General features: G+C 41.9%; 1 protein-coding gene across 1 annotated transcript in view; it reads left to right on the top strand.

Moving 5' to 3' along the window:
* LOC111239024 (netrin receptor UNC5D-like) overlaps positions 1-24,230 on the top strand; it is a 161,897-nt gene that overhangs the window by 130,485 nt on the left and 7,182 nt on the right. The window contains exons 5-14 of the mRNA XM_022768789.1: positions 974-1,148; positions 2,250-2,417; positions 4,872-5,036; positions 5,390-5,422; positions 8,181-8,366; positions 11,496-11,645; positions 12,101-12,319; positions 13,267-13,351; positions 18,632-18,803; positions 22,304-22,534. Coding sequence (XP_022624510.1) covers positions 974-1,148; positions 2,250-2,417; positions 4,872-5,036; positions 5,390-5,422; positions 8,181-8,366; positions 11,496-11,645; positions 12,101-12,319; positions 13,267-13,351; positions 18,632-18,803; positions 22,304-22,534 — 1,584 coding nt within the window. The remainder of the gene's footprint in view (positions 1-973; positions 1,149-2,249; positions 2,418-4,871; positions 5,037-5,389; positions 5,423-8,180; positions 8,367-11,495; positions 11,646-12,100; positions 12,320-13,266; positions 13,352-18,631; positions 18,804-22,303; positions 22,535-24,230) is intronic.

Below are 24,230 nucleotides of genomic sequence, written 5' to 3' on the forward strand. Positions count from 1 at the left end.
CACACACACTCTGGAGTGCAACCCCATGCACAAACATATGGAGCTCCCAGTGGGGCGGAGTTTTTAATCCTCAAATACACTGCCATAAATCAAACCCCACTCCCTCATGCCCCCAGCTCGTCTCTCTCAATGAAAAGCTCAAGCCAGTGGCACATTAATAGCAATTTACAGGGTCAGTCATGCGAGGAGAGGAGCATCAACAGAGCGTCCTTTATTTTGTAATTCCTTATTACTTTCACTCACTACACGGCCACTGAATCGGTAGAGGATGTGACCTACCTACTTCATCACTCCCTCCATGTGGATGTCAGTCATGTTGTACTTTTCCCACAAACCCCTAATCTTGCAATGAGAATCAGCCCCTTCGCTAACTTTGGTAAATATAGTAATGCTGACAGGTGTTTCTATTATTCTGTACACCCCATTTACGTCAGCGAGGGAAGGAAAAATAATAGGAACACCTCTCTGTATAGTGCAATACATTTGGTAAATGGACTGCACTTATATAGCACTTTTCAAGTCTTAGAGATCAATCCAAGCACTTTACAATACATACCACATTCGCCCACGCACACGCATTCATACATCACACCCATACACACACACACATAACACATTACACCCATTTACACACAGCCATGAGGGGCAATCTGGGGTTCAGTATCTTGTCCAAAGATAGTTCAACACGTGGACTGGAGGAGCAAGGAGTGGGAGACCTTCTGATGCACAGCCCCCTCCCCCACAATACAATCCAGAAATTCAAACAGCACCACAAAATAACATCCTCCAAAATGCTCTCTGAATCAGTTTCCACACAAATGTTCCTGGATGTGGGATTTATTGCAGCGCTGTTGCATAAACTGGTTGAGGCACTGATCTCATTATTTCACACTCTCATCTTCAAACGTTCTTGTGCCTACACGCGAACCCTCGGCCTGTTGAGTCACTCATGCATGCACTCTGCTGGTTTCAGGTGGAATGGCTGAAAAACGAGGAGCCTCTAAGCTCTGACGGCATCATCGATACGAGAGGCGACCACAATCTCATCATCTCAGAAGCTCGCCTGTCTGATTCGGGGAACTACACCTGCGTCGCCAGCAACATTGTGGCCAAAAGACGCAGCGCAACAGCCACTGTTGTAGTCTACGGTAAGACTATCAAACTCCTAAAAAAAAAAAAAAAAAAAAAATGTATTCAGATTGTTTCAAAGAAAAATGCATCTAAGGTTAGATCCTGTGTGTAACAGAAAAGTGCTTCAGGTTTGCACTACAAATGATCAAAACAATGTCAAACAGCTTTCTTGCCTGCATCAAAATATCAGCTTTCACTACAGAAGCAGCCCGTCAAACAGGCACCTCAAGCAAATTCCCCAAAGTCATTAATATAAAAAGCACCGCTCAACCACAGCGTGTGGCCTTTTTTCACTCAAGAGTCTAATGAGCAGGTAATGGGCAAGTGATCCCTCATGTGTGAAAACAAGGAGACACAGGCACAATATTTACAATAACTCAATTATTAATGATGGAAAGGCAGTGACGTGGGCTGTCACAACTCCCTGCCTTTTATCTGCCAGCGCTAAACACCTTGTGTAAAACGCTTTGTATTGCTGCAGGCCAGCACACACTGTTTCCAGCATTTTTATAGCCCTGTAGCGAGCTCTGCTGAGACAAAGGAAAATAAGTGAAATTATACAATCACTCCAGCACTACCTCCTTTCACACTACAGGAACACCTTGTTAATTGGAGGGTTTCTGTGCTCGTTTTACCGACCTCTCATCCTGTTATTTATTTATTTATTTTTATTTTTTATTTTTTTCAGGAAGGGCATTTAGCTTCTGTATGAATACATCTGATTCAATCTGACACCCCATAGCTGAGGCCCATCAATCATTCATTTCCATAATGTTAATGAAGTCTCTGACAGGCTCGCTATTCCCAGTAGCCTCAGACAGACGTACAGTCATGCAATGCAAGTATTTCTTCCTTTCTTATGACAGCAAATGAGCTGATTAGTCAATCATGCCACATTATTTAAGGCAACAAATCACAGGAAGAAGTAGATGGAGGGAAACACATAATTGATCATTTTCAAGACACCTCTGTGTTTTGTTTTTTTTATCCCTGATAAGACGTTCATTATCACCTGTGATTCATCTCCTGTGACACGAACACTCAGAGACAGAAAATACGTTATTATCCACAGAACGTAGACCACTATCTACACTTTTCATCCCTCTCCCTTCACACAGTGAACGGAGGGTGGTCATCGTGGACGGACTGGTCGCCCTGTAACGTGCGCTGCGGTCGCGGCGTGCAGAAACGCTCTCGCACTTGCACAAACCCAGCTCCTCTCAACGGGGGAGCCTTTTGTGAGGGCATGTCGGTGCAGAAAAGCACCTGCAACACGCTGTGTCCAGGTAAGCACAAGGACACAAGTTCGTCATGCTGTCAGTGTTTGTGCATAAGCTTTAAAGCGTGAATGTCCTCCAACTTCACAGGTTCCAGTTAATAGTGTTTCATGAAAAGCAGCTGACAGTTGAAAGGTTTACATGCTGGTAAAATTGACTTCAGTGGTACATTCAAGGAAGCTCTGTGTAATCATACATGTATGTGCATACACAGTATAACTGTGTATATTCCTTGTAAATGCAATATCCTGTAGTTTCTTTTTCACTTCTTCCTTCAGCACTTATTTGATTCAGTGCTACTTCTACTCTTATTTTATGTGGCTGTTTTACTGCTTTATTCTATACAAATTTAAAATATTTGACTTGTTTATACATGTTCACTTTATTAAGCGTGGAGAGGGCTACAACTGCATTTAACTGTACGATCCCATGTGGTATCATGACAGTAAAGCTGAACCTTGTGCAGAAACCGTTATATGTGGTTTTATGTGCTGGAACTATTTCTTGGTTGGATGCTGTGACTTCCTGCTGCACACAAACTCCCCCAAATTGTAATTTTTACACTTCCAGCTTTGTGCAGATTCAACAAACGAGCTGTAATGTGTTAATTAACGATATTTAGATGTGAGGATAGGTGGAATTTTCTACCTTTGGAGAGATCCAGGCTAGCTGTTTCCTCCTGCTTCCTGTCTTTATGCTAAGCTAAGCTAGGTGCCTGCTGGCTCCCGCTTCAATCCTCTCAGTTAACTCTTGTCAAGAAAGCAAGTGTTTTCCCCAAAATGTTGAATTATCCCTGCTGTTGGCAGCCAACCCTGGGGATTTGAATGACAGCTCGTCCTTGAATGCATCAGCATGAAAAGGGTTCTCTCTACTCACGTGTGCATTATCACACAATAATAATGTAAATTTAACAAAAAGGAAAGGCAACAAAATGGTCTCTGTGATTCTCTCTGTTTCTAAAATACCTGAAATTAATAGAAAGTAGAGACTGCCTGGAAGGCAGGAAACAAGCCTGAAAGCCTCAGGGTACGCTTTGTAGTTAGCTTTAGTCTCCTTTGAACCAGTTACATTTCACCATGAATGCATGACTTTTCCACCACTGATAGTGACAGAGGTTCGTATCAGAAATCTAAAGCAGGAGACCGTGGAAAAACAGCAAATGAAGAGAAAATGTATGGGAAATTGAGAGAGGGGTGAAAGAAAAACCCGTGAGAGAGGGAAACAAACGGGAGAAGCTTAGGTTGGGGAGAGGAAGAGCTGAGCAGCAGTTCCAGTTATCAAAACCGCCGTGTAATCTGCTCTGCCCAAGTGTTTTTTCTAGACAAGCCAAAATTTATGATTTCAACCACAGCACCAGTATAAAGGAGAATGCTCATCAGGTTTAAGGAAAAAAAAAAGTTATCAGGGGCAGGCAGTGCACTCCTCCAAACATTATCTCCTCTTTGCCAACAGCCTACTTCTGAAGGATTCTTTCTCTGCATCTGAGTTTTGAACATAAACAGAGTGCATTTGCGTTTAGATTAGCAGGAAGAAGGGAACTTTAGAGCATTTGGAGGTGGAAAGGAGACTTGATGGAGTGTGGCATAAACAGAGTGTCTTTATGCTCCGAGTCAGCAAGGCGGCACAATATTTTGGCTCCCTGAGGAAGAAAATGTTTTTGTGAAGTTAGTGCTGCAGCCGTTAACTTGAGAGAGTCAGAGAACTATTAAATGAATCAGCTTAGTCTTTTTATTTTAATATTTTTTAGAGAAGTGAGTCAGTGAAAGTGAAAATTTAGTTGATTTTCTTTATTATTTTGTATCTGTGTGTGTGTGTGTGTGTGTGTGTGTGTGTGTTCACAGTGTCCACGCATGTCCACAGTAAATGAGAGGATGACTGTACTCAAATCTTAAAGACCCCCTCCGATGAAAGTCAAGTTTTTAACCTTGTAAACATGTTCATACACATACATACATACATAATACAAGACATATCATGAGTGCCATGAGCGCTCAGCACCACCACTGAGTATTTCCACCTTGAACTGCAGTGAACCAATGACCGTCTCCTAAGAACAGATTCACACAGCCAGGGTTTCATACGTCACAGTTTGCATTAGCACAACCGCTAACACGGTGTCAGCCGCTGCCAGTTACAAGCTAACAAACAACAAAAACAAATAACTACGCTTACCGCTCTGACACGTCTTCCAGTCACCGATTTTGATCACAACAAACTCCTTAAAAAACTCCTGAGTCTGGGTCTGACTGAGGCTCAAACACGTGGCTGAGTCTCTCTGATGTTTCCTCCGATAACCATCTTGATACGCACCGCTCTCCCACCGGTCAACCGAGCGCAGGCAGCGGTGGTGGACGGGGCATTCAATGAGGAAGTAACTTTTTATGTGTGAAAACCATGTTAAAGAGAATATTCATCATAGCAGAGAGGAAGGCTAAACATTTGTTTTTGTGTCTGATCCCTCAGTTGATGGCGGCTGGGGGGAGTGGAGCGAGTGGTCGTTGTGCAGTTCTGACTGCGAGAGGCAGCGCAGCAGAGAGTGCACGGCTCCAGAGCCCAAACATGGAGGGCGGCTGTGTGACGGCGTGGCACTGGCAACCGACAACTGCACCGGCGGCCTCTGCACACAGAGTGAGTCACGTCACCACCACCTCTCTCCACTGGTTCACTATGAGAAAAAAAAAAAAAGACAGTTTAGCATCATTACCGTCAGTCCCACTGTGATCAGGGACTGTGCCATTATAGATTTACTGTTCATAATTTTTGGCAGTGTGGGCTAGATCATGATCGTCATTATAATCATGCTCATTACCAGCACCCTCATTCATCTTCATTATTCATCCACTCCACTCCACGTACATCACACAGAGTGTGCGCGCAGGCATGGATGCATACACAAGTAGTAATTAAATAAACAAACACTTGTAGTGTTCAGAAAGGTCATGGAGAAACTGTCGAAGTCTGATGTTTCTCTGTCTTTGCAGATCGAAAGTTGCTACATGATGCTAAGCCACAGGGTGAGTTTCTCCTCAGCTTCCATTTCTTACTGTCACGTTATTTTAAGGATATCACAGTCTGCAACCAATGAAGAAGAAGAAGAAGAAGAAGAAGAAGAAGAAGAATTCTTGATTCTGTTTATACAATGACCAAAGACGAGCTGGAGGCTGTCCCTTATTTGCAGATAGCTTCACTTCTATTGAGTGTCACCATCACCATAATAAATTATTTATTCTCGGGCTGCTCGTTTCATTTGACGCCAGCCTACACCTTCTACTAGTAGAGCAGTAACATGAAGTCCGTGTTTGACGAGGATAGTGCCAACACACCAGACCCTTAGCAGCAGACTGTCAGCTGATTCAGCACGGCGAACTGGCAGCACGTGAGAGAAACATCTGACGGGAAGTTCAGCCGAGGAAATGAGTGATTTTTCTCTTTGAATAAAACGATACTTAGATTTTAATGGTTTGCGAGTAGCCTTGATGTGAGAGGAACCAATCACTCTGACAGGTGTGGTTCTGGGAAGAAAAAAAACAAAAAAACATTGACTCATTATGAATGCGCCCATACTCAAAATAGACAGTTATTTCAGATACTGGTGTCCTGACAGGCAGATAGCATACATCATGTATGAATAATGAGCAGCAAATACCAGTAATATGTCAGCTCATTGCTAGAATGCATTTTAACAGAAATGAATATTTCTGTTAAAAGCATCCAATTTCCAGGCTGCGTGTGATTTCTGTGTCATGGAGGAGACGTCTCTGACTGGTGAGCGTGGTCTAACTGCCGCTCAAACATTTAGGCAGAAGATTGTGATGGTTACTGTTCGTTATCTCCACCTTTGGCATCCATTCCCACTCGGTTGTAATGACATACTGTACATTGGATCATGTCACTTTCACTCCATTAAGTGGTGTTAATGGTTTTTAACAGTAATTGAAGTAAAATTCAACTATTTACTCCTGCACTGTTAAACTGTATTGTGTTGGTACTCGGGCCGTCACAATATCAGATTATTGTGGCCAAAAGAATTTATGATAACATTATTATCACGATATCTTTAGAACATTTGGAAGAAATGTGTGTTTATTGTGTGTTTTGTCTCTTTTTTGGCAAATGAATTAGACTCGTATACGAGTGTAGGGAGGTGGAGAGAGAGTCTGTAACTACAACTGCACAAAAGCAAACAAAAAGAATAATTACACTTAATGTTTAGTGAAAAGGCAACTACATAAACAAAAGATCCACAAGGCTTAACATCTGCCATCACCATATTATCATATGTGCATTACTAACACAATATCAATATCTCATTTTTAAAATATCGCGATTATCGTCGAAACCGATATATCGCGATAAGGATGATGATGTTATGATGATCACTTCTATCAACTATATCAACTGTCCCCAACTTATTATTACCTCAGTTTTACTTTAAAGTGATAGTTTGGGTTATTTGACATGGGGTTGTGTGAGGTACGGATCTATAGTCTGTGAATTACCTGCAGTAGATTCAGATCAGTGTACTCTGTTTGGAGAAGCAGACAAGCGGAACAAGCGCAACTACTACTTAGCTTTGTGTGAACTGCGGAGTAATACAGTGTGCACCGTAGTTGCGCGCGCTTGTGTGTAGTAATACGCTAGTTCAACGGTTGAGAAAATGTAGTGCCAAAGGAAAGTGTGAGGTGAAAATATTAAAAAATAAAGTGAACACTTAAACTGAACACCTAAACTCCTGCTGCTTCTATAAACTGGGAGCGAGCTGATCTAAATCCACTGCAGATAATACACTGACTATAGATCAGTATCCCACACAACCCCACGTCAAGTTACCTGAACTATCTCTTTAAATTCCCACTGATGCTATTACTTGTGATGAATCTGATGTAGCACTTCAAGCCAAACAGCCTGTGGTTTACCGCTGCATATTCATCGCTTTATGCATAATTGCTGTGTAGGGTAATGGGCCGTTTATGTGTTGATTAGTGCTGTGTAGTTTGTGCAGTGAAAAATCAATTTGATACCTACTAAGCTGCTGGCACATGTTCTCCTTACTCGTCCTTTAACACAGTCGTGTGTTTTTGTTTGTCAGAAACGAGAAAAAGAATCCAGCCAGGCTGCCAAAACTTCCCAAGCCCTCAATTAACCCGCTACTGTAGCTGTTAATGCCGCTTTGCATATTTTGTCAGTTTCTCCTCATTTGAGCTTCAGGTTACTTAGAGGATTTCTCAGCATGTCCTGTTTCAGCACAGATCTCATTATCTTTCGAGAACAAGCTAGCAGTCCCTTTATTTCCCACTCATTCTTTTTCTTTGTGGAGTTGGACGCTGCAGTACTGGTGGGACCAGATAGAGCATAATCATCGCCGATGAGCTAATTTAATGAATTGGTTTTGTCACATTATCCCAGTGGAAAGCAGAGTGCCTCCAACACCAGAGCCAAGCAGTGTTTGAAATGACAGTCAGGTGCTGGGTTGATTATAATCGCTTTCCTTCCGAGGTTCCTCATTAGTAGCTTCAACACTCTAGGATAGAACAATGAAGCTGTGTATCAGGAGGCATGGCAGATATGGAATAGAAAACAAAAAAGGCGCTAAAGTAGTTTGAAACCAAGGTAGACTTGCTTCCTCGACTTTCACAGCTTTAACTCAGCTGATATTCCTCAGCAACACAGGTTTTATTTTGGGAGGAAATGCTTCCTAATTAAGCTCAGTAGACAGTAAAAAAGTCACTAAAAAAATGCGTTTCTCTCTCTTACTCACTCGAACTTTCCAAGGTGTGGAGAACAGCAGTGATGTGGCCTTGTACTCGGGCCTTGCTGCGGGGGTGGTGACAGTCGTGCTGCTGATCATCGCCGTTACTCTTTATCGAAGGAGCCAGAGCGAGTACGGTGTCGATGTCATCGACTCCTCCGCCCTCACCGGGGGCTTCCAGTCCTTCAGCTTTAAGACCTCTCGTCAAGGTGAGCCAGTGACTGTGTGACTCATCCCACTGTGAACATGGGCTTCCCACCACATACTTGTTTTTTTAATTTAATCTTTATCTAATTAGTCAGTCTCTTGAAATCTCTTTTTCAAGAGAGACCTGGGAACAGGAAGCAAACACAAGACACAATCAACAACAAAGATAACACAACTACACAATACAAGACACTAAGACACAAAGAATTAACAAAAAACTTTGTAATAGTCATAAAATACATCAAATATTAAAGTTTTGAAATCTCCAAGCTTGCAGATCATTCCATTTCAAGGATGCATAATACCTGAAACCAATTCTGCAAATATTAGTGCGAACTAAGGTTAAGTAGCTACTGGATCGTGTTTTGTGGAAGAGCTGTGAGGTCGTTTGGAGGTCATTTTTTAAATGAATAACATGAGCCGACTATTTTTTCTTGACTTTAGGTCGGTCCAAACCCACGGTGCGATACAGAGAACAATAATGAGTGCGGTGTTTGTCATTTGTGATAAAGCGAACAGTGCACGAGGAAACACAGGGTTTAAGTGCTGGAGTGTTGCAGTGACAACACAGAATATCTCCGTAGTCAATAACAGACATGAAGGTTAACTGCACAGTAGTTTTACAGCTGGAAGAAGACGGATGTCCTTAAAGTCTGTACAAGGAACCTTCGTTTTGTACTGTCTCCAAAATGGAAAAGAAACGTAAAAAGAGGGGACGAAGGAGGTTGTTAATGTTATGTTTTTTTTTTAGATAATGATATGATAATTAATGGTTCCAAAGTCAGATACCCATCATTTATTATAATATATATGATAATCAGGTAGAGTTTATGACACATCCTGAGGTAAATCTTTAATATTTCACTGTATACACTCAGAATAGCTCAACAGTGTGGTGTTCTGTGCTTAATTTGCTATAGTCTGGTGTCGTGTTTGATAATAATTAATTGATTCAAAAATGCATGCTGTTTAATTCTTGCATAATTACACTGACCACACCCCATAAATTAGAGAGTGGTGTTGAAATACATCTGTCATCCCTGCTGCTATAAGACAGCTACAGGTATTTCTCCTGTAACGTCTCCTGTGCGCAGACGCTGCAAACACATTTAAATTTGTGTTCTGATGTGCATCTAAATTTATACTAGATTTAAGAGTAAAAAACTGGTTTAAGTCTCCTCTTGAAATCCAAGAAGTGAAACTCAACACACATTAAAAGGGTTTATGTGATTTTTGAAGTGTTCTGTTTTTGCTTCTTCGCCATCTAAAGACACTTGACTTTGCAATAAGAGGTTGTTAAAGAGCAAATTCAAAACAAGTACCAAAGCTGCTGCACCTTTGCACAAATGGGCTCATATGGATTCGAAAAATGACCAAATAGGCACAAAGAAACCCCCCAAAAAAACCTTCCTGCGTCCAATAAAAATGGCATCACGGTTTTATTTGCTGTGAAAATACAAGTGTCTTTGCTGAAATTACAAATGTACTTATTCATTTTTGTAATCTGCATGTTATTAGTGTATCATATGGTTGTCATGATCAAAAATAAGAAGATTTGATTGTTTTCATTTCCCAAAATAAGCTAAATGAAACGTAAATCAGTAACTGCAATTGCAATTATACTTTTTGAATTAATTTGATGCTTGAGTTTCAAAAAGAAAAAACCCAGGAAATCAAATGAAGTCTGTAGTTTTGCCTGGTGGCAGTGAGATGGCATTACTATATAAAGGAAGTGTCGCTCTCCTCCAAAACGTAAGAGCGAGGCACAGATGAGGAGAGGAGACCAGACACAGGTGTCATTCTGTAGGTGAAGAAAATGGTAAGCACCAGCTGCACAGAGAAGACTGAATGGAGCAGGACAACACAACATACAGGACGTGCTTCTGGCTCTGCTGCACTTTATTTTTATTCAAATAATGTAACTGCATGTAATTTAAACTACATAACATGCAAGCAAAACCATGCAGTTTTGTATTTAAATGTCTTTATGAATTATGCATACATTTATTTGTATTGTGATATAGCTACATCAATTATTTAAATGCTTTAGGGGCCAGAGTGACTGGATTTTTCAGTTTGTTTACTTGAGCCTTCTGGAGATGCTGTAGTGCACTAAAAGTCCAATAACATACAGTATGAAGCTTAATCTAAAAAGCACATCGTGTATTTATTGCTTTATTGCAAACATCAGTTTGCCCTAAGCAATAAACGCTCACTTAGAACATATGGTAACAACCGCTGTTTGTGTTCCAAACAAATTCACAGTTTAACTCTCATCTGTTATTACTGAAACCTTCTTTACTGGCGCCGTAACTTAAGGGCAGTGTATTCGTTTGTGGCATCATAGGCTGTGTCGGTGTTATCCTACATACGACAAATCCTCAATGAATTATTCATGATTCCAAAATTAAAAATGTAATTTATTAGTGTTTTCACTTTTTTTTTTTTTTTTTCGCTCAGGCCCCCAAATGGAGCATTTGTGGTCCCGTGTGTCCAAAACACTGGAGCACCAGAGCTCAGAGGCGGGGTGTGTTTTGTGCCACAGATTGAGGCATATTTTTACAAGGCTGGCATTATGGGTCGCCACAGCAACAGCTCTCAGTGGGGCATAATAAAGTTCATTTTGATAACACAGCAGGGGGCAGGAAAAGCTTTAATCTTGATCTGTGCTCCCCTTGATAGAGGGGCTAAAACAGCCAAAACTCCTGGCTGCAGCTGCAGCAGCATCCACACCCCTGCCTGCAACCACTGAATATAACTGTAAAGAAAACTGTTGATATTCACACACTAAACAATTCGTACTGTAATTCAATGTAAATATTTCTGGCATTCAAGCATTATCATTAAACAACCAGCCACTGTTATTTTCCATTTTGTTCCTTAATTTTAATTGAGACATTGATGCAGTAAGGTTTCTGCCATTTTTGTTTCCATGGTAATAATGATATCATAGCAATAGTCACAGTAAAAAAAAATAATTGCCATGACATACTCTTCAGGTTTTTATTTGCTGTTGTTTACAGTGATTTAAAGTGTTTCTCTCCAGAAATGTAATTGTTACTTAAAGATGTCTAATGACAATAATTGACAATGTGACAGTAATTTGCTTTTTGTCTTTGTGCGTCTTGCAGCGAACCCCCTGCTGATCAATTCCTCCATGCAACCTGATCTGACAGTGTCACGGACGTACACCAGCCCCATGTGTTTCCAGGACTCCATTGACAAGGAGCTGATGGCCGAGCGCTCGCTCCTCGACCCGCTCCCTGATCTCAAGGTCAAAGGTCAGGAAATAAAACTGTTACGAGAGCCCGTGTCTGTGCTAGTTGACTACTTTTGGAAGGGCTAGAGAATTACAGAGTGTGCAGCTCTGCAGTAGCAGTCAGAAAGATAATCCATCCTGCTTTGAACCTGTTTTTCTTCCAAAGCAATCTCTAAGAAAAAGCTTTCATACAAAGAAAGAAATGGTCATGACCTTGGAGGGCATGACGAATTTGCTATACGATAAGCCACATCCCCCTTAGCTACTGTTGCTACACCTGTCAAAAAGTTAGTATCTTCGATGATCCATGTAGAAAAAATGTACGATGTAGAGTCCTTCGTATTTTCAAGCTGTATGTTTCCTCCTTTCTGTTACATGGTGGCTTTACTGATGCCATATTCCTCTGTGTGTGTGTGTGTGTGTGATCTGAGTTTGTTTCACTGCAACAAAGTCACAGCTGCTTCCTTGTATCTGCAGGGGTGGCAGAAAGGGCAGAGTACCATGTCATGTCCCACCCTCAGACATTTCCGAGGGGCCTGGCTCCAGACTACAGAGGAGTTGCGGTGGGAACGACGCTGGGCAGGAGAAGCAAAAACCTCTTCACTCCTCAAGTCTCTCTGACTCCCAGCAGGCCTCTCCACAAAGCAACGGCAGTCTTTGGTCATGCTGGAGGACGGCTGGTTGTTCCCAACACAGGTCAGCCCAGTGCAGGGCAGTTTGTGCATTCAATATGTTCCCGTGTGAAAGCTGAAATTCCTGCAATAAAGAAGTAAAAAAAAAAATAAAAAAAATAAAAAATCACACAGAAGCTACCATCTGTAACTTAACTACAGCAGAGATGATACAGAGAATCCAGCGCTGCATTTTGAAGTTGTTTGACCTTGTCAGTGTTGGTCTGCAGTGAAAATGTGAAAATGCCATCGATCGACCAAGCAACATTAAGATGAATATATTATTTACTGAAGTGATGAAGTTAGACAGCGTTGGCATTTTTAACCAACCGGTGGGTCCTGACAAACACAATCTACATTTCTCAGAGCAAGAGAAGTGTTTCTATAACCGCAGTAAATGCATCATTTGGAGTGTTTCACAAGATAAATCGATTTAAAATGTGGAAATTGTTGATTTCAGCTTTAACATTTCGGTACTGTACAACTGTAAAGAAAATGTTAACAGGTCTATGTAAAGTAAAGCTACGACGCTCAGTCAACCAGATTATTTCTGCAGCGCTGTCTCGTGGCCGACATTCATCATCCTGTCCACTGAGGGGCTTTATCTTCTGCGGCGTAGATTGGCAGTAATTGTTTATCATATAGTAGAATATGGTGTTTGTGTCTAAGAAAGAGACAGTCTCTGTGTGTGTGTGTGTGTGTGTGTGTGGGTGTGTGTGTGTGTGTGTGTGTGTGTGTGTGTGTGTGTGTGTGTGTGTGTGTGTGTGTGTTTGTGTGTGTATGACAGAAACTGCTTGCAGCATCGATTCACGAGGCACTTTGGGACTTGCTTCCGTCACCTTTTTCTGGGGCCATCACCTCCCTGGCTGTCACCTCCAGTAAAGGGACCTGACAGCCGAGCAGGTGTGCGTGTCATGTGTGTGCATGTCTAGCTGTGTGTTGATCAGTTCTTGCATACCTCCCTCTCTGCAGGTATCAGTCTGTTGGTGCCTCATGGGGGGATCGCAGAAGACACTACCTGGGAAATGTACATGATCATCAACCAGGAAGACAGCAGGTGAGGGACCCTCACTGAGGTGGTGCAGTCTGCTTCTTGGGCTGCTCTCTTTTAATCTTTAAACCCGTCGCGCCGCATCTCCCCGCCCTCTTCCTGCCACGTCGTCTCCTCCTCTTTCTCTGCCGAACATGCACAGATACACACATATGGAGAATACGCAGGTACATGCGCTGTACATGCACAGTTTACATGCACACACGTACAGATGCAGACATATTCCCAGCCCTGCATGGGGTCCTTGCTCATATTTCTGAGACTACAGGGGAGGACACGATGTGTCACAAATACACATCACGCAGCTGCAGACAGATACCATTACTGCCTTAAGCAACTGTCTCAGCAGAGGAGGATGCACTCCATGACTCTGGTGGCCTATTTTGTGTTTGTAGATACAGCTGACAATATCTCCCTTCATCGTGACTGGTTAGAGTGGTGAACTTTGTAAAGTCACGACGATAGGTGATATCGATTTGGTTTTTGGTTTGATGGGAACGAGATATGCTACAAAGTTTGGGTGATTATTGCCTGCCAGCGGGAGTCTATTTCTGTAACTTTGCCGTCGAGATTTTCACAAAGCAATTACTCAAGGAGAAAATGGAGTGACAGATAAGATCCGTTTGAAAAGGAGTCTAATACCTTTGACTTCTTTGCAACAGAGACTCAAAAGCTATGACAACCAGAAATCAGTTTTTGGACATGTTCTTGACTTATAGCAGACAGTATCACCATGTCAGTATGTCTGCTAGAGAGATATCACTCTAACAACACGGCTAACTGCCTGAGCTTCTCAGTGAAACTCAATTTTTACGTCCGAGGGAGAATCAAGTGACATTTAGTGCCATCTGAAATTCAGCTATCATTTCACCTCACCTCTGCCCACCCATTAAGTTGCCACAGTCGTCTGGGTAGAGATACAGATCAAAGGTCACATATAGGCTGCGGCTCAGAGCTCAGTTAGCCAGCTTGTTGTACACTCCCCTGCCCAAAGTCTCCCCCATTTCAGCCAAGCTGCTGCCCTCCAGGCTCCTGCTTTGCTCTGATAAGCCTGATGCTGTTTACTTCTCCGGCTGTCGGTTAAGAAGCTGCAGGAGCTGTGCACCGCTGAGCTGTCAGTCATAGCCTATCTTCTGACAGCCGCAGAGTCCAGGGGAGAAATTGGATCCTTTCTTCCCATTCAAACCCGTGCCATCTACATAAGACGATGCTTTCCTCTGCGAAGAATAGGAATCGATCAGCTCTGGCTCGGTTTCAGGTGTTCACAAGAGCTTTCGTCCATCCTCTGGGCTTTTACAAGGATGTTTTGTGTGTGATCTTTTTCCAGCTCAGCAGGGGTCAGTGGGTAGTGCAAGGACAGAGACCCAGTGTGTGACAAAATATACCTAATATGTGACTCACACAATTCAGATTGAATGAGCTCAGCAGTTTAATCCTTATTTTCTCAGCATCCTTTTGCAGGGAGGCAACTACTACTCTGTGGTGTCAGTCACACCTGCCTAAGACTGAGCTTCCTTTTAAAGTTTTGGTTGGTGGTTGTTTTTGGTGTCATTTTTATTTGGTCTCCTCCATTAGTATCAAATGAGTTGACCTTGCTGTTTGGCCGCTAGGGGGTAGTGTAACAAGCTGTTAACACAACATTGACATTTTACTACCTTGTAAAGTTGTCATAGCTAATGTGCAGACAGTCGCCCCAGCGGCCTCCTAATGAATGTGTAGTTAGTCCAGTATTCACACCGTTGAGCTCTGTGTTGGTTCCCACCATTTTGTAGGGGAAATACTTCGTTCTGTACCAGCCAAGTTCTCCATTATGTCCCCCAGTAAGTCACTAAAGCCACTTTTTCACTCATCAAAAGACCCGCTAACATCCGCTAAGACCCGCTAACATCGGGCTTTTGTCTGCAATGGAAAAGGGTCGATGTTTCAGAATCGATGTAAAACACAAAACCCTTTTCAGAGCACAAACACTGTGACACACCTGCGGCGCACGCTGCCGCTAAATCAGAAACACTTGGTGATGAAAGAGTGAGCTGCAGCCCCAAAATAAGTTTTAAAAACACACAATCACCAATCAAAGCGTCTCAAATGGAGGCTCCAACACATTACGGCAGCACTATGGATCCATCTTGCCTTTCTACATTGCAGCTAGCAGCTCAATCTTTCTCCCCTGCGTCTGTGTGTGTGTGTATATGTGCTCTGTAACTGCTTGTGGTGACACTGTGTGTGTCCTGTCCGGCAAACTCGACTGGCAGCGTAAAAGGAGTCAATCTGCTCATTTTGGTGTCAAAAGGGTACGACTCTGTCTGTCTCCTGTTTGCTGCTGTGCAGATAACATACAGTGGGATTTTAGAGCTTGTCCACTAAAACAGCTACCTGCTGTAAAAAACAATGCTGATGAAAGCGGTGAGAGCGAACCAAAACAGTACATTTGTTGGAAATAAAATCAAAACAGTTCATTAAAAGATGTTAAAAACCTGTGGGTAACTGTAGAGTCTGCTGATAATTCTCTGTGGGTTTGTCCCCAAAGAAAATATTGATTAGTGCAGCTTTAAGTAGCTAAAGTTGGGAAAAGTATTTTGTGGTTTGACAGAATCAGATTAAGTATTCCTAGTTTACACCAAAGCTATCGAATGTTTACATTGAGGGGAATATCAAAGGTGAACTCTTGGGGGCACCAGTGCATATCTGATAAATTGCCTCAGGTGAAGTCAATTTGTTTGACCACCTGGCTGGTATAAAATGCTAACAGTAACTGTTGATAGTCTGTTGATGTGGAGTATTGACAATTGACAATTTAGTAATAAATGAAAGAATTGTTGACAGCTTTTGTGGGTAGTACTTCTTCTTTATGGATTATGTCCAGAGTAACAGAGACTCTGATGCAGGGTTTTGCCTTTGTCTAGTTTTTTGTTTGTTTTGTTATTAATTCTGTTATAAACTCTAGTTTCCTGGCTGTGTAACTCCACGCTGCTGTGAGAGCTTGAAAGACAGACTGTCAAACACCAATCAGGCATTGTGCAAATGATTTATTTATAATTGTGTTCTGAGTAAATAAATGAATGTCACACTGGAAAGTGTCGTCTGAGTGAAAGAGGAATGTTGTTTGAACTGTATATATGAGACAAAACTTAACTAATAACCCCAATCTACTATCTATACTTTAACTATCATCCTGGAGTGATATTTCTTTGTTTTAATAACCGCAGTCAGTGATGCTAAGTAACCATCTTTAATCTTTGCTCACGGGCAATCTGGCTAATTACCATAGTCTCAGCAGCAGGTAACCTTGGTTTCCTCTGAGCCTGGGGCTGATTAGCACAAAAGTGCAGCTGCAGGGCCACGGTGCTGTCTGGATGTGTGATTTTATTTTTAGACAGCAGATCATAACCTCTTTTAATTTTTTAGTGTTGATTGGTAACAGCATAATGAAGAATAAAGTTTCACACCAAACTTGGCACCAGAAACTGTTAAAACAACAGGAACCAAACAACTTCAACCACACAATGTGCCACGTGGGAAAGCTAACCTCTCAGCATGCCCTCACACACATGCACATACATACATACACGTACTCAGCAAAACCTTTCTCAGCTCCGTCTTATTGGCGTGCTCTTTACAGGAAATTGTTTCAGATGGATACTAGTAGAACTAACAGAACTCCTCCAGTGCTGTTGTGTTTACTTGTTTTTGAACTCTATGGGAGTAAAACAGGGAGGTTTGATTACCTGTACCTGTGTACCAATTGAATGCTGCTTACTATTAGTACTAATTGTCATGGAAGCTAAAAAAAAAAACTTACTCGATTAATTTTGGCAACTATTTTGCTAACGGATTCATTGTTTCAGTCTTTTTCAAGCAAAAATAAATCCAAATATTTCTGGTTTCAGCTTCTCAAATGTTACATTTGCAGTTTTTCTCTAATATCCATCCGTTACTCGAATATGTTTGTGGTTCATACTGATGGTCGGACAAAACAAGACATCTGTAGATGTCACCTTTGTCTCAAGGAAATGCAATCTTCGCTATTTTAACGAATGAATAACTAAAAATTGAAATATAGAAAAGTAAGTATAGTATAGTGATAGAGTGTTAGTTGCAGCTCTAATAATAAATGTTTTTGCAGTCAGTATACAAAAGAATGCAAATAATAACGATATAATGGTAATAATTAAGGCCAGACAACTGCAACTTTTCGATGCCACAGCAGTTAAACTCCACAAAGATTATAAAATAATAAAAAAAAGGTAATGAGATAATAAAATGTTTATTGAAAGATTTAATGCATTTTTATTTGTTTGTTTTCTAAGATTCTCTTGGAACTTCCCCATCTCTATCTTGTCTGTGGTGCAATAGTGTTCCTCAACATCAGCTTATTTAATATGCATACTGATTGTATTTAATTTTGTCATTTTTCTGATATGAATAAACTAAATACTAAAAAGCTGCTTATTAATATTATGTATCATGGAATTGGGACACATCTATTGAATTGTTATATATGGAGTTAAGTGGTACAGTGTATTTATGGGGCAACATGAGACATGTAGAGATTATACTTCCAATGTCTTAACTCATTTCCACTCTGTTGTTGTTTTTCTGTATTTGTGTACATACGCGTGTGGGTGCACGCACACACATTTGTGATGCATCTGTGCCTGCATGTCAGGGTCTGTCCCCTCTGCAGCTGCATTAATGATGCTGAGAAACATCCATGCTGCTCCAGTGACAGCGGCACCAACATCGTGTCCTGTGTATGTGAGGTGTCCAGCCGGGCCAGCTGCATGACTGATGGTGGTCCCATCGATTGCTCTCAGTCTTCAGGGCTTCCAGCCAAGATTGGGCCCCTGGCCAAGAGCAGCTTGGCCCAGCTAATCTGTCACCAGGCTGGCCAGAGCAGGCTTCATAAGCTCCATCGACCCACGAAGCTTACACGCTGTGTGCTAAAGCCTGTCCTCTCCAGCCCCACTGTCCATTAGTCTTGGTGCTTTAATCTTCCTCTATCTGTGTGTCTGTGTGTCAGCTAGTCAGGGATTGATTCATTATGAGTGTCCAAGGATTTGAGTTTACTTTGTTCAGAGGCAAGGGTCACACTCTGCTATCTGAATGCTTGATTAAGCAGTGATTCATTAGTAGTGAGATTCTTGTTCTCATGTTTATACACTCTGAAACTCAATAACTGTTTGCTGTTCAAGAGAGCAGGGAGAGAAAACAGGCTTCATTTATCCTGAATAATGGTGATATCATGAGATTTGTTGTTTTAATACGTGCCTTTACCTCTGTGTGCAGCACTTTGTCTGAGGACGGGCCAGAGATCTTTTTGAGCCCTGCAGTCACGTATGGACCACCAGGCCTTGACCTGTCCTGTCCCATAGCCTTGACCATAGCCCACTGTGGTGAGGTTGATGCTGGCAACTGGACCATTCGACTAAAGAGACAAATGCAGGACAACAAGTGGGAGGTGAGCAGTTTCTCAAACATGTACAAAACACACAAATTTCACCAGCACGATCTGTCAATACGATCTGAGTTACTTTGATGAAATTTTTTTTATCCTGCAGTGGAGTCATGCGAGCATGGAGCCGATTTCAGGGTTGCCAGCTCAGATTCATCATTCTGCATAAAGTTCAGCCTTTCCAGCTCTACCTCATGCTGTCACACGTCCAAAAGAAATGTCAGACCAGATGCAAATGACGGCTATTAGTCATTGAAACTTTCACTTCTTTCACAGTAAATGATAGTGGTATTTTTAAAGTATTATGAGCAATTCAGAATCTGTGAATTCTGAATAGACGCTGTTCAGAAAATTTGAACAGAACAAGTGAAATTTACATAAAGAGGAGAAACATCTATACACACTGCAGATGTTGCTGTATGCTTGTTTGTTTTTGTTTATATGGCAAACTGTATCTGAAATGTTAAAATGGTTTACAATGAAAAGTAACTATTATGGTTCCATTGTGATTGAGCGCGGTAGAATTTTGTTGACAGGTCTAGAGTCTAGAACTGCTCTATATGAAAAGTGCCCTGAGATAATTTCTGTTATGATTCTGCACTATATGAATGACATTGAATTGAATAGATATAAGTTTAATAAGTGATATTTGAAATTTCAGTGGCCTATGAATGATCTCTCTTTTGAAAGTAATTATCAAACAGGGACAAAAAGTATGACTGTCAGAGGAATGAATATTTAAGCTTTGAATCTGGGTTTATGTGAATCTCAGAAAATACTATACACCAAATAGATTGAGCTATTTCAACATTATTATTTTCATCTTTATCAGAAAACCTATTTTATTTTATTTTTTTGTTTTTAGCTTTTTTGAAAATGAAATTTGCAGACACATACAGTTCAATAAAAACTGCTAAAAGCTTAAAAGAGCAATATGCAAGAATTTGCAGCATATTACCATAAAGTTGAGGTGTCCACCCCTAGAGTAAGAAATAAGGAAATGCACTCTTTGGTCTTTCCTCCATCCTCCTCTTACATTGGCCATCAGGCATACCAGCACAAATCCTGGTGGGCTGCCACATTGGTGGGTGTGTACCTGTCATTCGGGGTGCGCATGAGAGCATGCTGGGCTCACTGGCCACTCACAACCAAGTTTCAACCCCCACCCTCACGTTGAGCCAGCGTTAGCTTGAATAGGGCAGCTGTTGAAATGTTGCCAAATCTGCACGGATTAGTGAATAATGTTTTCCACACAGGTTTACATTGAAATCTGATAATTTAACATATTGTTTTTTGATTTCACTCCCGGTCTGCCCAGAGACAGGGAAGGTAAAGTGGTGGCAGGAGCAGAGGACGAAACACAAAAGGTTGAGATACATGAGGGAGAGGGAGAGCAGCCAGAGCAGCTGCATCGATAGCTGAGCTTGAGGAAAGAGTGGAGGAATGTTGCCAAGAGAGGACTGCTGCAACACAGGTTTATAGCCTCGTCACTGTTACCACTTTTTCATCCTCTCGTCAGACTGAGGACAGACCGGACGCTACAGTGGTTCACTATCACCTCTTGAGGTGCAGACCGATATTACGAGACAGGAGGGGCAGGGCTAGCTGGTTAGCATGTTAATTTCTGCAGATATCCCTACAACACAATACATAGATATCTTTGACATAAAATCAAGAGTTTTATTTCAACACATTCTGTTGATAATCGTAGATAATATTTGAATATTTTAAACGAAAATACTTCTGCCTACTCCAGTCTGAAAACTCTGTGTGAGGTCAAAAATAGATAAAGAAAACTGTCAAGTGTGCTTTTTAAAAGATTTAATACTTATTCCTCTAAATGCATTATAGTGCTATCTCTGTGATTGCTGCCTTTTTCTCACATCCAGCTCTTTCAGTAAAATAACACGTCTGAAAAGTCCTTCAACTCTGCCCTGTAGAGCTACTTCACAGTCTCACAGAGGACTTGTTCAGACATCCGCCTTGAATCCAAACACCCTCTATCCATTTTCTTGTGCCTTCTCGGCAGAGTAGACATATCTAAGATGCTCTTTTAATGTTTAACTAACCTCATCAAAAAGCTGAGGGGACCTCTTCACGACAGAGTGACCCCCGTGCCACCATCTGCGCGTGACCTGGGAAGGCCTGTGGCTCTCTTCCAGCCTGGTCCTTTCACTCTGTGTGACATTTACACAGATGTAATTTGCCAGCAGACGTGTTGCACAAAAGGGAGCTATCAAAAGACTCATCACTGATGGGAGCTATATGCCGTCGGAAAGGAGAGAATAGCGGAGGGAGTCATCGGAGAAGGAAGAGATAGACAGAAAGATACAGACGGGTTCGGGGAAAAGAAGAAGGGATGTTCTCCAAGAAAATACAAAGGTGTGACCTGTCTCTGTCACTGTGAAATAATGAGCCCTTTATCTCAGGAAGGATGCTTACTCAAACCCTAATCTCTGGAATTAGTGATATAATGGGAAATGGAGGTCTCTCTCCCCCGTCTGCCTTCCTCTTTCTGTCTTTCTCCCCTCTTCTCTCTCTCTGCCTCTCAGTGCCATTCCCATTAAAGCTTGCACTTTTGTACTGCTAGAGTTTGACTCCATCATTTCTCCCCGGCTGCCTGGCGGGGATGAGCTATGTCATGGAGATCCTTCATGTCTGCTGCAGCACTAATGGGGCGGGTGTTTGGAAGCTGTGGTCCACTAAATTACCCTGCGTTGCTTTATATTCATTCAAGCAGGCCATATGCAGAGGGGACCTGTGGGTCACAGTTAAAGGTGATTTAGGGAGGATTGAGCGCGAGATGAGGAGCAATTGGCCATTGGATCCAACTGCAACCTGCTAATCCATTTTGTCAGTGTTACTGTATCCCCATCTGTTTAGTGAGATGTGTCATTATTCATTTAGCCCTTGCTCAGTTTGCTCAGTTCCTGATCCTATGTGAGTCTGTGTATGAGGGAAAATTTTCAATTTACTGTCTGTGAAGTGTCTAAATAACATCCCTAACAACAATACAGTCACTTGTAAAAATTTAAATGCCGGATCCATGGCTCTCTGCCGGATCCATGGCTCTATTTTGCAGTCACGGCTCATTACTTGACTGCAAAATATTATTATTGTCTGTTTTTGTACAGGTAATAATAGACACAATTATAAATCTTGCCTGATCAATCAAATGTGCAAAGTGGTGCATTACTTACATATCACAGGCATGAATGTTCATCTTTCAGTTTGATGGTTAAATTAAAGCCTCTTCCTCCCTCTGCAAGCACATTCTTGGCTGTAATTGAAATGTTAATAATCATGAATCAGCAGGCTTAGCTCCACTGTGTATAACTGGGTGCTGAATCCTCAAAAATCAGAGCTCAAAAAATCATCTGCAAGACAGCATCCCAGTATTGAACTGTCATGATTAACCCTGAGATGAACTGCTATGGGCTCAAGAGCATCTGTTTAATGCACCAGAACTGAATCTGGTCTCTCCTGATGTATCCCTGCCCCAACAGGAAGTGATGTCCGTGGACGAGGAGAGCGCATCCTGCTACTGTCTGCTGGAGGCCCAGAGGTGCCACGTGTTGTTGGAGCACCCGGGTCGCTACGCCCTGGTGGGGGAACCGCTGAACCAGGAGGTGGCCAAGCGGCTGAGGCTGGCTGTGTTTGGTAGTCCGGACACTAGCAACTCTCTGGGCTTCACCCTCAGGGTTTACTGTGTGGACGACACACCCCATGCGTTTCAGGTATGAGGGAAAAGGGAGGATATAGAGGGAAGCGATGAAGAATCAGGAATGATTCAGTGTAAAGAGAGAAAGAAAAACATTGTTTTTATTTTACTGCATCCTTTTTAAATGAGGGGTCGTACAGGATGATTTTCTTTTATTCACCCTGCCCATAAAACCACACCCACAAAGTTCCACATTAAAGAAGCTATTTGTAAGTTCTGCTAATGCTACATAGCTAGCATTAGCATTAACAGCTGTTTATTTACCAGTCTAGAAGAAACGTGAGTTCAGCCTCAAACTTCATTCCTTTACTCACCAACAGCTGTCTCCAGCGATAGAAAGAAACACTAATGTTAACTCTTGTCTCTATCACGTCTTTTCTTCTACTGAAGTTAGCACGCTAACCAGCTAGCCACGGCCCATCTCGTCATCTTCCGATAGCGACTCACTGCAGCATTCAATCTGCGCTGAAGATGTAGCGCTGCTCAGAGGGCGTATTATAAACGCAACAATAGCCAAAGCTCATACCAAGCGACAATCACCAGCACCCGCTCCCGGCAAGAAACTACATTCAGCGGCAGAATAAACTTGAAAATAGCTAAGGGGCTACAGCCATGTGAGCAGCCGTGCTCTGAGCTAACTGCTAACATCAGCATGCTAACATGCTCACATTGACAGTGCTGTCATGCTGGTGTTCCATGGGTAATATTTACTTTTGTGACCATTGTACAGTTTACATTGTTAGCATGCTAATATATGCAATTAGCACTAAACCCAAAGTACAGCTAAGGCTGCGTGGAATGTCATTTTTGCAGGTATTTTGTACAGAGGATCCCGAAAAGTCAGAAGGATATATTTTCAGGGAACCATCAATGTCTGTACAAATATGCATGGCAGTCCTTGTAATACTTGTTGACATTTTTCAGTCTGGAACAAACGACATTGTCTTCCATACAGCCACGTTGCTAATGTGGCTTAAAATATGAATATTTCCAACAGAATTCTAATATATAATGTGCGATTAGTATTTTATATAAGAGATGTTAATTGTAGTGTTTGGTCTGGCTGGTGGTTTCGCCTGGAAGAACTGCTGCCTGAGTTTTTTTTTTTTTTTGCGCTCCACTGAAGATCTGCCTGTTCAGTAACATCGCCACTGGGAGCTGCCTGATGACTTGGAGACAAAGAGGGACTTTTAATTACAAAGACAACAGATGCTCTAAGGTTGCTTCTCTGCCCTTTCTCTGCGTAATTTAATTTGCTCTCTGTTAATTAAGCACATCTCCGCATTGCATTCCATGCGACAAGTATCTGAACACATTGAAATGAGAAACATTCTCAGATCCAACCCCAGTTCGTCGTCATGCTCCTCAGTGGTGCTTTGTGAAACGTTTACCCTTCTCCTCCTCCTCCTCTTCCTTGCGGTTTGGGCACACTCAAAAAAACACATATATACCTCTTTTTGTTTCAAGCTCCAGCAGCCAAAAAATACTTTTTGCAAGAGTAATTTGTTTCCTTTCTTAATTAGAATTACACAAACAGCTTTTACTGAATTAGCGCTGTTAGTTGTCCCATAAAGCCATAGTCCTGCTTCACTTGTGGCTCCATTCAAGAGGTAGAATTGCATGTGAACAAAGAGAAATTGGATGTAGGTGCCAAGAGCCAATTCACTTCACCTCTCCATCAGTCAGGCATGGTTATTTGTTCATTTGTTCTT

Source organism: Seriola dumerili, unplaced genomic scaffold (assembly GCF_002260705.1).
Source record: "Seriola dumerili isolate Sdu_G_001 unplaced genomic scaffold, Sdu_1.0 BDQW01001845.1, whole genome shotgun sequence".
Lineage (NCBI taxonomy): Eukaryota > Metazoa > Chordata > Actinopteri > Carangiformes > Carangidae > Seriola > Seriola dumerili.